Raw genomic sequence first — 13,295 nt, forward strand, 5'->3', positions numbered from 1 at the left:
ATTATTATTATTATTACTGCCACATTTCACTTTTTTTTTCTCCTCAGTGAAATCAAATTAAAATTGCTGACGTCCCTACAATATCTTGAGAAAGATTTGCAGCAGATATCAAATTTGCAAAGGTAAGTTTTGGGATAAGAGGGTCTCCTTGAGAGGAATGAGGATGGATACAGCACAGATTAAACAACTGGAAGATGACGTTGGAGAGAGATTGTTTGACCAAAACCGCTATATTTCCTTACCTTCAACATGATCTAAGTTTAGTTTAAAACTTTGCTGTGAAAGGTGGCAGGTAGTGTGCATTCCTGAATAAGTTTTTTTCTGTTTTCAGGGAACCAAAGGACTGTGATCCTCAATTAGACCTGATTAACAATGGTAGAGTTGGGTTTTTAATAGCAGGAAAAGAAGGTATAGATTTAAATGTTGTTGCATTATTATTGCATATTATCAAATAATTTACTTTAAAAAAATGTCTTCAATTACAGACTGTCCTCTGACTCTCGAGTTTTATCTCTCTCCCACTGATGCTCCATGTAAGATCCCTATTTGTCATTTAATTTTTATTTTGAAATCAACATTTTATTTCTTAAACTTTATTTTATGCATTTGAAAAAATAAAAATAAAACAAATCTGATTTGGTTCCAGTTGTCCAGGCAGCCCAAGTTACAGTCGGTGTCAGCGACGTGACTCACAGACTTCAGATGGCTTCTGCACTCCCACAACTGCCTGAGCTGGATCCACACAGGTCGGTGTTTTATTGTTTTTAATCTCTTCGCCCAGCAGGACCATTTTCATTTTACATCACAGCGAGAGAGMGAGCGAGAGCCATAGAAAGAGAAATGCTAACGCTAAAATTTGCATCCCTGGGGCAGTTGTGTTGAGTTCGCTCCACTGAGCGAAGTGCCAAATGAGATGTTGCCTGCCTGTTTCCTGCTCAGACTGCAGCCCCCACTACCGCTGATGTCATCTTTTGTTGAGAAGCTCAGACAGATTACAGGTTAAACATGTTTTTTTCTGTCTTTCCTTAGAATAAATAATGTTTAATACTGAGTGAAACTGTTTTTCCACTTTGATATTTCACAGATGTGGCTGTTCCAGAGTTTGACCAGCAGTGGGCGCCATTACCCAGCCTTCTCCTAAAAACCTCACTAAGCGCGAACCCCTGTTTGAACACTTCATTCCAACAGGAGGTCTTCATAGTGGTATTAACAGGCAGTGAAAATATTGTGTGTAAGCCTTTAGCTGGAATGTGAGCTGTGATCTTAAAGGGATTACTTGTCCATCCAGCCTCTTCCAGGTAGGCTGATGCACAGTTATGTTCTCCCTGGAGCTGCATGGGACGTGCCTACGCAGAGAGCAACCATTGTGGACAGCGTTCCCTTCACCCACCCTGCTCATGTTCCAGCCCTGCTGGATGTACTGCGCCACCAGTGTGCCATTAACACCCTGCTGAGGAGCTGTTGCTCCGCTCAGAGCCCCAGTCCAGGTGGGAGGATGTTCACATTGCAGGAATAGTGTGGAGCTGATCATCATTGTCAAATCAGGCCTGTCTTGTTTGTTCTGWAATGCTTTATTGATGCGAAACCCACAGGTTTGAGTTGTGACTGCCATTTTGAAGTTACCCCAGAGTCTTCAACCAGCTTTTCTGTGACCTTCCACCAACCACACGCCGACTCTCTTGCTGTTTGTAAGAATTTATTATTTATTTTTAACCTGGACAAGTAATTGAACAAGAGGCACATGTGAAAATGCGATTCAATTATTTAGCAGCTACATTGATAAAGTAGGCATCATTGCTTTGGTCTGCATGTAAAAATATCCTCTTACATCAGTTTAAAGGATAGTTCAGATCTTTTTAATGTGGGGTTGTTTACAAATTCTCTTTCAGACTGAAATTGCTTTAAGACCATAACAATCCACTTTGTTCATGGACTTTCTTGGACTTGTTATTAGTTTGTGAATTTGATCAGAATTAAAATCTGTCCAAACAGAGGTAGTTTAGAGATATTTACAACAGGTAAGTAATTAGTCAAAACCTTTTTTTTTTATAGAACTCAATTTTAAAAGATCATTACTGTTGCTTTCAGTAAGAGGAGGTATAAATGTTGTCCGTTGTGTCCTCACAGTGCTGTTGGATGTATCTAATCCTCATCACATTACCTGCAAATTGTTTGGATTAGAGAGAAGTGATTCCTCACTAGATGAATATGTCTCCACAGTTTTGAAGAGGTATGCTCATCATAACTTTCTTTATTGCTTTCATCGAATTAAAGCTAGCCTCATCGCTTTGTTTTCATTGTAGCTGCATGTCCATTCCTGCAACCATGAGGGCATTATACGGTAGGCTGGAGGAAATAATGTCCGGTCCCGTTCCTTCCAGCCGCCTGGCCACCACAGAAGCTAAAAACGACCACTTGACTCCTAAGATGGATACAAACGAAGAGTCAGCCGCAGTTTCCCAAAGTGCAGCTGTGCCAGAAGATGATGCTTTCTAATTCAGCATGTGGTGMCAAATCTGAGCATCCATCTGAAAGATAAAGCTCCCCTGTTGAGTCTTACCCAGCTGCTCCTGTGGGTGGGTTTCCTCAGTGAATGGGAAGCAGTGGCAACCTGTCAAAAGTTGAGTTATATGTTTAAGAAATAAAGCTAAAGCTTGGTATTGTTTAATTTGMTGTAGGCAAAAATTGGTTCTGACTCCTAGTTTTTGTTAGATTGAGATGCTGATATGTAACCACCGGAGGTTTGAGTTGTGGTGCTTTGCATTCCAGAGTGGTGTAGATTGCTGACTCTAAGGTCTGAGGTCTGGGTTTGACCACAGGTGAYCAAGAGCCCAGTAGCCTGGTACCTTCTGAGTCAAGCATCATCTAAACATGTTCTTAACGGCTCACAAGCAAATGACGCCAATGATAGCATAAACATCCAAAACACATATTTTTGAGCTGCATTCTTTCATAAAGCAGTGAAACGATAKTTCCAATATTTTAAAGTGGGGTTCTGTAGAAAAGTTGATTTTACACTTGTGTTAGTAACTAAAAGGGTCAATACTGTGGTTATTTGGAGTTATTWCAKGTAAGATAWTACTTGTTTATCTTTCCACAGAATCTGTCTTTAAAAGTTCAGWGTTAAATCTTGAAAGCTTTTTAATGCTTCTTTATTTGAGAAAATAAAACTTAGTGCAATGTGTAGAAGTGTGTGGATCTATTTGTTTTTAAATGGTATTTTCTGGAGGTTAGAAACTTTTGGCAGACATTTTAATTTTTATCTAGATACAACCAGGACATCTGAAACAAAATGTGACTGATTTATGTTTCAGCAATAACCTTTTTGCTGCCTGATGCGCTGAAGAGGTTCAGAGTTTCACAATAGTTCTTGACATGGAAAACAGATTACAGCTCTTCAGGCGATCCATGCTTTGGATCTTTCAGCCGTGTGCAGATGGAGAGGGATTTAACATGTACTTGGAATATTTGGTCAACTGTCAGCAGCAGACAACTGGCTTTGTCTGCTTCCTTTACTCCAGCATATCCAATGACCTGTTTGACTGCTATTATAGGAACAGACCAGCATGTGGTTAAACCGCTCTCTTCTTTTAGAGGACCTGTATCCTCTAAATATTTGTGAGATCATGTGTCCTTGGTTTTGACTGAGAAAACATCTTTAAAAAGTGGGGAAATATGCTTTTTTTTGCTGCTTATGTAAGTTTGCCTACAAAGAAACTTTGTTGGTGAGTACAGTGTGGTGTTTCTTGTCCCTGGTTATCAGGAGACATTTTGGCTGACTCTTCCATTGCAGAAACTCTAAATCCCTAAAGCTCCCTCCACAAGTTTCCTGTAGGACTGAGGTCTGGCAACTGGATGGGCCTCACCATGACCTTAACATGCTTCATCGTTAGCCTATACCACCTTGTTGCCTTGATGTTTTGCATCATGGTCATACCAGAAGACTCGTGGTTCAGTGTTCTGGTCTAAGGTTTTCTATACTATACATGGCCTTGACCATTGACCTCTCTGCAGTGAAGTCATCCTGCACTCTTATGCATAATGTTTCCACCTCTGTGCTTCAGTGTGGGGGCAATGCTCTGCAGATCATATAGCATTTCTCTCCCTCAGAACACAGCAGGTGCAGCTGATGCCAAATCATGTCACAATAATAGATGGTTATCAAGCCGTTAAGACTGGGCCTGTACATGGGTCTTGTAGACAATGGAAGATTTCAGTCCATTAAAGTGTGATTTGTTACCAGTCATGCTCTTGGTGGACGTGGTCTCGGCTGCCTTTAGAATCTGATGGTAATGATCTAAAGTTTAGATCATTACCAAACTTCCTGTATTGTGGGCTGACACTATAGAGCAGGGCAAGTGATGCTCATTGCTTCAATTACTCAGTAATGGCGCCAACAGTTGTCACCACCTTAATACTGTAGTCTTGTGGTTTCTGACCTTGTGTAGACACTGTCCTGTCAGACTAATTCTGACATCTCTGCCTGTGGAGGTGGTTGACATGAAAGAAACTGATTCTGTGGACCGGTGTATCTGAAACTGTGGGCCAAATGGGCAAATAACCAGCTAGTGGGAGACATTAGGATTCTCGCTGGCTTGTAGGGGATAACATTTATTTCACTCGATGACACACAAACACATTTTGATTGCCTGCTGCCAAAAGGCAAAAGCAGGTGATATTTTTGTTTGCCAATACCTGTAGGTGTTTTACTATCTCATGAGCTACTGAAAAGGTTAATGAAACTTGAAAGAAGTAATAATCAGATGCGTATCTACAACTGATTAACTTTTGAAGTCAGCCCAACTCCAGATTACCGCCACAACCAGCTGACAATAAAACACATAAATGGCTATAATTCACTCCCTTTTACATCTACAGTGCTAAATATGGTGTACCACACATACTCAAAAAAACTAATTTTTGTGCAAAAGCTTTGCCTAAAACTTTTGCATGAACTGTCTGAGTTTAAGTTTTGACCAAAATGTCTTAATCTGTCCGTTTTCCTCATAAGAAACATCAAGGAGGGGAGGAATCAGAATTAATTCCATAATTAACTTTTCCCCCCTTTTGGTTATTCCAAAGGAGCAAACTTAAAAACGGATGAAAGTAGTATGAACATACTATGTCCTTGTTTATTTGATCTAATTAAAAATTGTTGGGGGCACAGGTCCCTGCKRCTGTTATCTTGTGGGTCAAAAGCGGAAAGGTTTGGGAAGAAATGCTAAGCTTTTAAGGAAGTTTTACTTAAAAAAAACTTATTTTTAGATTAGTCTCTCCATTAAAATGAAACTATGACTGTTTTTTCCTTTGTAAGAAGCCAAACTTAGAAAAAATCAGCATGGGGCATGGAATTATTGACCCAGTAGTAATAATATGGAAATACTTGAACATTTAATAGAAGAATGTTGAAAAGCATGTTTGAGCAATGTTAGCCAAGTTCTGCGCAGTAGCCTATGTTATCATTTGAGTATTTCTGAGTCATGATCTTGGCCTTTTTTTTTTTTAGCCCCCCTTTCCCTCCCTCAGATCCACATTTCCCTCCCTGGTCTGCGGTCTCTTTAAATCCAAACCCAGTGAGAGAGAGGGGGCGATCTGCGCCTCCTCACAAACTTGTCTGGGTAGCTGCAGTGGCCGCACTCATCCCGATTAAACAGCTGCTTACCATTTTAGGGAACTTCACAAAGTTTTTCCTCGGACCTCAAGGAAATCGTTATTTTTATATTTTTTTGTTTTGTTTCCAAGGGCTCAGGGAGTCTGCCTCAGAATCAGAGTCTGCACGACTAAAACTTGGATTTTTTTTTTCTTTTTGTTTTGCGTAATGCTTCTATGCTCAACATCTGGATTAACTATTTGAATCCAGAGCCTGTACACTGAAACTCTGCCTTTTTAGCCCAACTTTATGAAGTTTTTTTCGACCCCTTCTTCTTTTTTTTTTTTTTTTTTTTACTCTGGAGTTCAACTTGATAACCCGGGAGTCTGCTCATAGATTATGTATTCTTTAAGATGGGTGCGAACAATGGAAAACAGTATGGGAGCGAAGGTAAGTGCTGCAAGAACTACATTTAAACTGAACATGTGAGTTTAGCTGTGTAAAAACGAGCCATACTGTCACTGTGGTCTTTAAGTGACCGTTAGAGGACTCATTGTCTCGGAGCGTCTGAAACTAAAAATAGAAAAAAATATGGGTTGTCTACCTCGAGTTTATCTCCAGACAGCACTTAGTTTAAAATGAGCTCAAACCCRTCTGGGTTATATTTAATTTTCTTAGTTTGGACCTCAAACTTTAGGCTAATACGTTCATTCAGCTCGAATTGTCAAATTGTGTGCTTTTTATTTAGTTATATTCTTAAAAATAAAAGAAAAAAACACTGCTCTGAAATGCATTGTTCAAATATTAAATTTCATCTATGTTGCATGTGTCAGTTTTTCCCCCTCTCCTTATCTTACCTCCTCTGAWCCTCATTATTCTTTGAACTTCACAGCAGAAATGCACCAGTCATAGTTGGTCGATTTATCACAGACTTTTCTGCAGCTTTGACCCGCCCAATAGACTTGGACAAATGATCTACATATAGATCATTGCCAGGGGCAGCTGCTACCTGAGCTAGTAGTAGGGCTAAGCCCTCCCTGGTGCCTACGATAAAAATGTTAAATTGCCTAATAAGCACAAGTTAAACATTGTATCACATTTTATGAAATTTATGACAAACCTGGTGTCAAAMATTTTGGAGAAAATCCCAGTCTTTCCAAACGGCTAACTGTTTGCAGCCCCATTCATTTCATGTCCAAAATGATTGACAGGTGTCTTATCCCGCCCTCTCAGTTTGCTGCACATCAGGGCTAATTTTGTTCAACCCAGGGTCGGCCCAAAGCCTCAGGCTTTAGCCAGTGAGGGTGGACGTACAACGTGCCTCAAACGCGAGTGTATGTGGGTGTGGTTTGGCGTAGACCACGTAGGAACAATGACGAGCAAGATTAACGTAAACAAGGTGGGAATATTTGATTTCTCACTCATTTTTCTTGATGTCTTTGGAGCAAAGCCTGGAAGTGACGTGGTTGGGGACAGATAGACCAAAGGCTATTCAAATATAGCAAAATAAAAAGTGGCAATGATATACCAATACAACTAATTCATTTTTGGAGATGACCCAGTTTAAGAAGGCTGCCGCAATTGATCTTTGAACAAAAGTTGCTATAATTTAGTCAACTTTACAAACACTGAGATAAAATTTGATGTAGCAGGGAGACATTCACAGCACATACTCTGAAAGTGACATTTTTGCAATGTTGCTTGAGAATTCAAGATTTGACCAAAACAGCTGTATTTTCCATCCCAATATACAGTAAGATAATCTTAGTCTAAACAGCAGTTCCTTAATATGGAGCTGAGACCCCATTTGGGGTCACAAAATACCATCTTTTTAAAAGATCTTTGGAAATCAAATTAACTCTGACATTGGCAAGAGCATAGTCTTAAGGACTGTAGAAAATTAGTCAGGGTCACATTTCTCCAAAGTTTTTATTGAGTACTATTTCTTGACACATACACTGGAGATGTGAACTGTGATGCTCTCAACTCAGAGTGGTCTGTTTGTTTCTGTGCGGTTTATTTCACAATCATGACCTTTGTTGAATGGTGAAGTGGATTTGTAAAATTTGAAACAGACGTTCTAAAAACGTTGGCATTTTGTGCTGAAAGACCTCCTGGCTTACCACATAAACACTATGAACAATAGCCCGGACAAACTGTCATACTCTGCAGTCTTGTAGAAATATCTAAGCTGGAGAGTATTATATTTCAATAAATAGCAACTAACTACCAGATATCTGTGTGACAACATGAATAAATTCAATTATTGCATGGCCAAAACATTGTTTTTGTTAAAAAATACCTAAGAAATAAGTACTAAAAATCAATGACTTTTACATCAACGCTGGAAATCATTGGAAGACATATGATCAAAACACATTTTTAATAATGGAAGTACTGTACACAGGAAATATGTCTATTTTTTGGCTACAAGACCTTTTGAAAAATGGCTGCTGTGTCCAGTGTTATATATGTAAGAAAAAAACGTGTCAGAAGTGTTAAATTGTTAAGCCATTTTGTTGTGAGCGAAGTCTGTAATTTAGCCGCCCTCCTCCTGTGAACAGTCATTAGTTTGACATTTTAAGAAATGGTGTGATATTGCAATATGAATGTTTATGTGAGAGAAAGAGAAGTTGTGCTGCATCTAGTAAAATCAAAAAATGTTTTTGGTTTAGTAAAACAAAGAGAATTAATACAGATTTGACCTTCTTAAATAGTAACAAACATATACAGACTGCATTTACTGTATATGGCTTGGAGATTTCCCAGCAGCTGTCTAACTTTTCCAAATCCAACCTGCTCTACGACRCAGTTGCTGAAAGGTCAAAAGGGTTAAAACCAATTTTCAAAAAATATATCCTTTATGACGGTGTTTTCCGAAGTTTGTTGCATCAAGTGGAGGTCGTCTTAAGATAGTAACCTGTGGATTTTTCTGGGTACTCTGGTTTCTTTTTGTACAGAACGTTAAACTAATTGGTAACCCTAAATTGTCCTTAGGTGTTGGTGGGAGTGTGRATGGTTATTTGTCTCTGCGGCTATGTGTCTCTGTAATGGACTCGTGACCTGTCCCCCACCTCACACATAGTATCTGTTAGAGATAGGCACCAACAACCCCATGACCCTTTAAAAAAATCAGGTATATAAAATGGATGAATAGATGGATTATTACTCAACAGCAGGTGACTAGGTAGGGCAAAAATTCTTTAGTCTAATTTATTTCGGTCTTGATTTCACTAAGCTTGTTCCTGTGTTCCTGCAGGTTAAATGAAGGTCGAGGAAAAGACCTGAGTGTTTGGTATCAGGGTGCCTTCTTATCTTGACAAGAGCCAATTCCAGAGATTTTTGTCAACAATCTCAGAGTTTGCTGGAAGCCATTTTGATTTACATATTGGTCATCCCATGTTTAAAAGGAAAATATATGTTGTGTATATGTGACAGCCTCACCTGGAGGTGACAAAACTGTAAAACGAACGTTCTTTTATCATGTGTATTAATGTTAATGAGCAGCTGCAAGTTTTACAAGTTTTTGTAAATGTTTTAGGCGAATTGGTAACTGACTTCTTATATATATATATATATATATATATATATATATATATATATATATATACACACAAAAATAGCCCAATTGGTTTTGCTCAGCGTTGTGCAAAAATAGTACCACTTAACAGCAGCTATATTTTCAAATAGTTAAGCCAGTAAGATGCTTAGATTTATTGCATTTTATCTTTTATTTGATGGATTTGAAAAACTGTTTACCCAACAGGAATGCAGCTCAGACTTCRACATCGCTTAACCTTATTTTTACGCCATCTCTCAGTTGACCCCTCGTACCAAAAAGGTGATATTTCCAGCATGTGGCATTAATAAACCTGGAATATCAACTCAGCTTGATGGARCTGCATCATTTTTATGGCTACAAATAAAGTTTGGACACCGATTTGGGTGTTACCACCAAAAGGGACTAACATTCATCTTATCACAACTTATCTCTTCGGCGTTCATAAAAAGAAAAACAGCTGTCCAGCTTAGCCAAATGCATTATTTCTGGCCCCAGAGTAGAGATGCTTGGATAAATAACATTCCAATGAGCTCTCTTCCTAAGTCAATAAGTGCTGAGAAAAAGGTCAGAGCCCGTGATTTAAAAAAATAACACGTGCAGCAGCTCCACCATAGAGTTTAGCTTGTTGAGCTTGTCTTTGAGTTAAAGTGTTTGAGTTCTGCAGCAACATTATTGTGTTAAAATAGCAAGACTTGAGTCACACCTTCCTATGTGATTACATGTAATTAAACAGTTTGGGGTTTTTGTTTAAATGGGCACCATTTTGTGGGAGAGCTACATTTAAATTTCCTTATGAGAAATTAGCATAAGCACTGTGTAACTTAAGTGTTTTGTATTGCTCAACACTGTATATTACACTGTTTCTTATGTTGTAGCTTTAAATGCTTCAAGGAAAGTGTGTCATTACATTGTATACATGGAAGATTCACAGTGATTTTGTAATATCTTTTTGTGGCTCCCCATAACACATGGCAGAGCATGCACAAAACTTCTGTAGCAAAGTTGTGGTGACAACTTATAAAGACCCTGGGTGGAGCATGGTGGCAGCATATTCATATTGTGGGACCTGTTGCACACCAGCGTGGGTCATCGAGTGGCCTTTTTTTTTTCACTGCAAGGCCTGGCCTGTGTTCAAACCATGGGTCCTTATGGCACAGTTTCACTCTGATTTATRGAACCCCGAGAACTGTGGTTCTATTTGGGCTRGGCTGCTCGGCCTGATTTCATGTGTTGCCCATTGGTTAGTTCACTGAATGGGGGAGGGCATATTACACAAATAAGAATAACTCTATTTGAATCGTTTGCAAGGACTGTAACATCTTTTTCACAAGTTCAACTAAAAAACAACCTCAAGTTACCAAGCAACAACAAGCTAACATTAGCTAACATTAGCTTACCATCCTTTATCGTCCYGCCTTCTTGTCTTAAGCGTCATACTGCTGGATGATCCAGTACAGCCTTCTGTTTGAGCTTGATGTAGTCCATTGTTGCATCGCAATCAAAACAAATAAGATTACTGTGTTTTTAATATGATGATCCCGCCTACACGAAGGCAGTACTCTGCTCAAAGCAAACACAACCAGGGCCAGGGTAGAATAAGGCCGGGCTGACTGGGGCCAGGTCAGGCTGGGCCTTACCATGAAAAAAGCACAAAGGTAAAGCAGGACTTACTCTGCTGGATTCCTGTTAAGGCTACAATTGTGATTGTGAGAAAGTCATGGAAACAAACCAGACCCACTGAAAACAGGTCTGCGACCCTCCCGTTGCTWCCTCAGACCCCCTCCACCAATTAGGATGTTGTTGTTTGTCTCTGTTTTTCAAAGTTGCCTGTAAAAAAAAGTACCATTTGGTGTTCTTGTTATTGTACCGATCTGTGACCCTCATACTAAGGTGCCCAYCGAACTGTGGGTGTAATATTACACCCCTACTGAAAAGAAGTCAACATGATGCAAGTCTGAAGATTAAATGTTCGAAAATAAACCACTGCTTAAATGGTACAYGATTTGAGGAAGTGCACTATGGCTMATATAGGCACCAGTTTATGATAAAGTCATTTCCATTAGCATTTAGTCCTTATTGTGTGCATTGCTGACACACATCTGCGTCTGTTTGGTTAGCACGCTCTTCTTCTTACTTAGCTGAAGTTAWTATTGCTTGAAGTATGTAAGACCAGAGTTTTTATTTTCTCTGCATGTGCAGGACTCTGCAAAGCATCAGCACACATCTGTTTTCAAGTGTGTCTCCACAATTAATTACACACTAGTTACAAGTATGCAGCAATCATCCACCGGCACACAGGTGGAAGTTTGTAAAAGCTTGTTTTTTTTCCACATTACATAAAAAAACAACCCTAAATATTAATTAGTTTCTGCTTTATAAAACCAGTCGTATCTTAACTTWGCTGTTTTTTCTACAAGCTCCCTGYGAACGGTGTGACRCTCCCTTAAAAGGTTTTTCATCTCACGACAGATGAGCTGCATTGAAGTTGCTTCCCTCTTTCGTTCTCAGTCTTTATCTTACTCAGCTTTTTAGAGAGAAATTTAGCTCAGCACGTGACATGCATTCTCCCGTCCTCACTAAAATACAAACTTGCTCTCAGAAAAGCCACAAAGCTGCATTTATAATTTGACACATGAATCTAAGATGCCATAAAAACAATCCTTTCTGCMTGAATTGCATGTCCTGTCTTACTCCAGCAGTATGGGCACACTCAGATTTAAATTTTATGTCCAAGTTAGAGCTCCTATGTCATCCAATTGGATTATAAATGCTACATAGCTCATAAAATAGTTTTGAATTGATTTTAACTTACTAGAAAGACTTTGATTTTACAGTCTTTTTGCTGTAGATAAGATGTAATCYTTCATTAAAGGCTTGTATCTTCCACCAACATGCTCCCTTCACTCGTACTGTGTGGAAGCAAGGGCAGAATGATGATTTCAGATGACTTTATTCCTTCTCCAGRAATCAAAAAGTGAATAATAACTCAAACAAATTAGGCCCGACTTTGTGCGTGTGCCAAGGGAAGCCACTCTTCCTCAGCTGGGAAATGTAAAAGTCATAAAAGTCCAGAGTTATGGGCTTTATATTTCCGTACACTTCATCCTTTTGAATTATAATAAAGTGAATTATAACCGAGGAATTATTTCAGACAGACACTCCTTAACGCTTGACTGAAAAATACATTTTGCTTTCCTAAAACCTAAAGTTTTTTTCAAAACGTCATCAAAATGACTGAAACGTAAATCGTCTCGTGTTTTTTTTTCTGTCTCGCAGGTAAAGGCAGCTCAAGCATCTCCTCTGACATAAGTTCGAGCACAGATCACACACCGACTAAAGCTCTGAAGAATGAGGCTACCACTGAAGGTAGGGCATCTGGTGCTCATTAACCAAACTGCCCTCCCATTTTTTCTTCCTCTCCTCCTTTTCCTCTTCTTGCTGCTGCCTTTTTGGGACTGAAACCTGTGTGTTCTTGGGCTAAGCCTTCAAATTCAAACCAAACTCCCAGCTTTTCATCAAAACCCCAGAAACGTAGGACGTTTCTTGAGCTTTGTTTTAAAACAAGAGGGAAAACCAAATACTCTTCTAGCTTCTCCCTAGTGAAAGAATGCTTATTTAGTCTGTTGCAGGGCCAAAGTGCTGCCCAGGAGGGCGGGTAATGTGTGTTAACAGTAGACTTATTTTGGAAACGTAAGAAGATGTAGGGAGAGGAATAGAGGATGGATTGCTTCACCTTCTTCTCTGATGTTCTCTTCTTCTAGCTCTCTGGCTCCCTCTTGCCTCTTTATCCCTCTCTGCCTTCCTGACCAGGCAGTCATCCAGCCCAAAGAGTTAGCCTCATGTCTAAAGCTGTCACAAATGTGGATCGGTTGTATTTAAACTCAAATAAAGTCAAACAGGTTAACCAATTAGTGGCTTTGCAATAATAAATCACTGAAACAGCTAAAGCTTTAGTGTTTATTTGTCTATAGGAATATGGTCACTTACTTGCTCATCATGATGTGTGATTCCTGCTTAAATGTRGAAATTTCCCAACTTTGGTGGAATGCTGAGAAAATGCTAAAACTTTATCTAGAGAGGAGCAGCAAGGTTACTAGTTGATACAACTTKCCCGATAGCAACAGCATCCTGAAAATGTCTCCA

The 13,295-nt window shown here is 39.3% G+C and overlaps 2 protein-coding genes across 2 annotated transcripts in view; both read left to right on the plus strand.

Moving 5' to 3' along the window:
• med1l (mediator complex subunit 1-like) overlaps nt 1-3,186 on the plus strand; it is a 5,785-nt gene extending 2,599 nt beyond the window's left edge. The window contains exons 6-15 of the mRNA XM_014005346.1: nt 43-122; nt 332-408; nt 486-533; nt 647-746; nt 874-998; nt 1,085-1,203; nt 1,289-1,487; nt 1,593-1,688; nt 2,128-2,230; nt 2,304-3,186. Coding sequence (XP_013860800.1) covers nt 43-122; nt 332-408; nt 486-533; nt 647-746; nt 874-998; nt 1,085-1,203; nt 1,289-1,487; nt 1,593-1,688; nt 2,128-2,230; nt 2,304-2,496 — 1,140 coding nt within the window. The 3' untranslated portion in view covers nt 2,497-3,186. The remainder of the gene's footprint in view (nt 1-42; nt 123-331; nt 409-485; nt 534-646; nt 747-873; nt 999-1,084; nt 1,204-1,288; nt 1,488-1,592; nt 1,689-2,127; nt 2,231-2,303) is intronic.
• A 2,206-nt stretch (nt 3,187-5,392) lies between these two features.
• On the plus strand, nt 5,393-12,518 carry si:dkey-192l18.9 (F-box/LRR-repeat protein 7; the record flags this gene model as incomplete). Its single annotated transcript, XM_014005429.1, is given in 2 exon segments — nt 5,393-6,040; nt 12,429-12,518. Coding segments are annotated over 2 exon segments (127 nt in total), but the record flags the coding sequence as incomplete, so codon positions are not given.
• Between the last annotated feature and the right edge of the window lie 777 nt (nt 12,519-13,295).

Source organism: Austrofundulus limnaeus, unplaced genomic scaffold, assembly GCF_001266775.1.
Source record: "Austrofundulus limnaeus strain Quisiro unplaced genomic scaffold, Austrofundulus_limnaeus-1.0 Scaffold30, whole genome shotgun sequence".
NCBI lineage: Eukaryota > Metazoa > Chordata > Actinopteri > Cyprinodontiformes > Rivulidae > Austrofundulus > Austrofundulus limnaeus.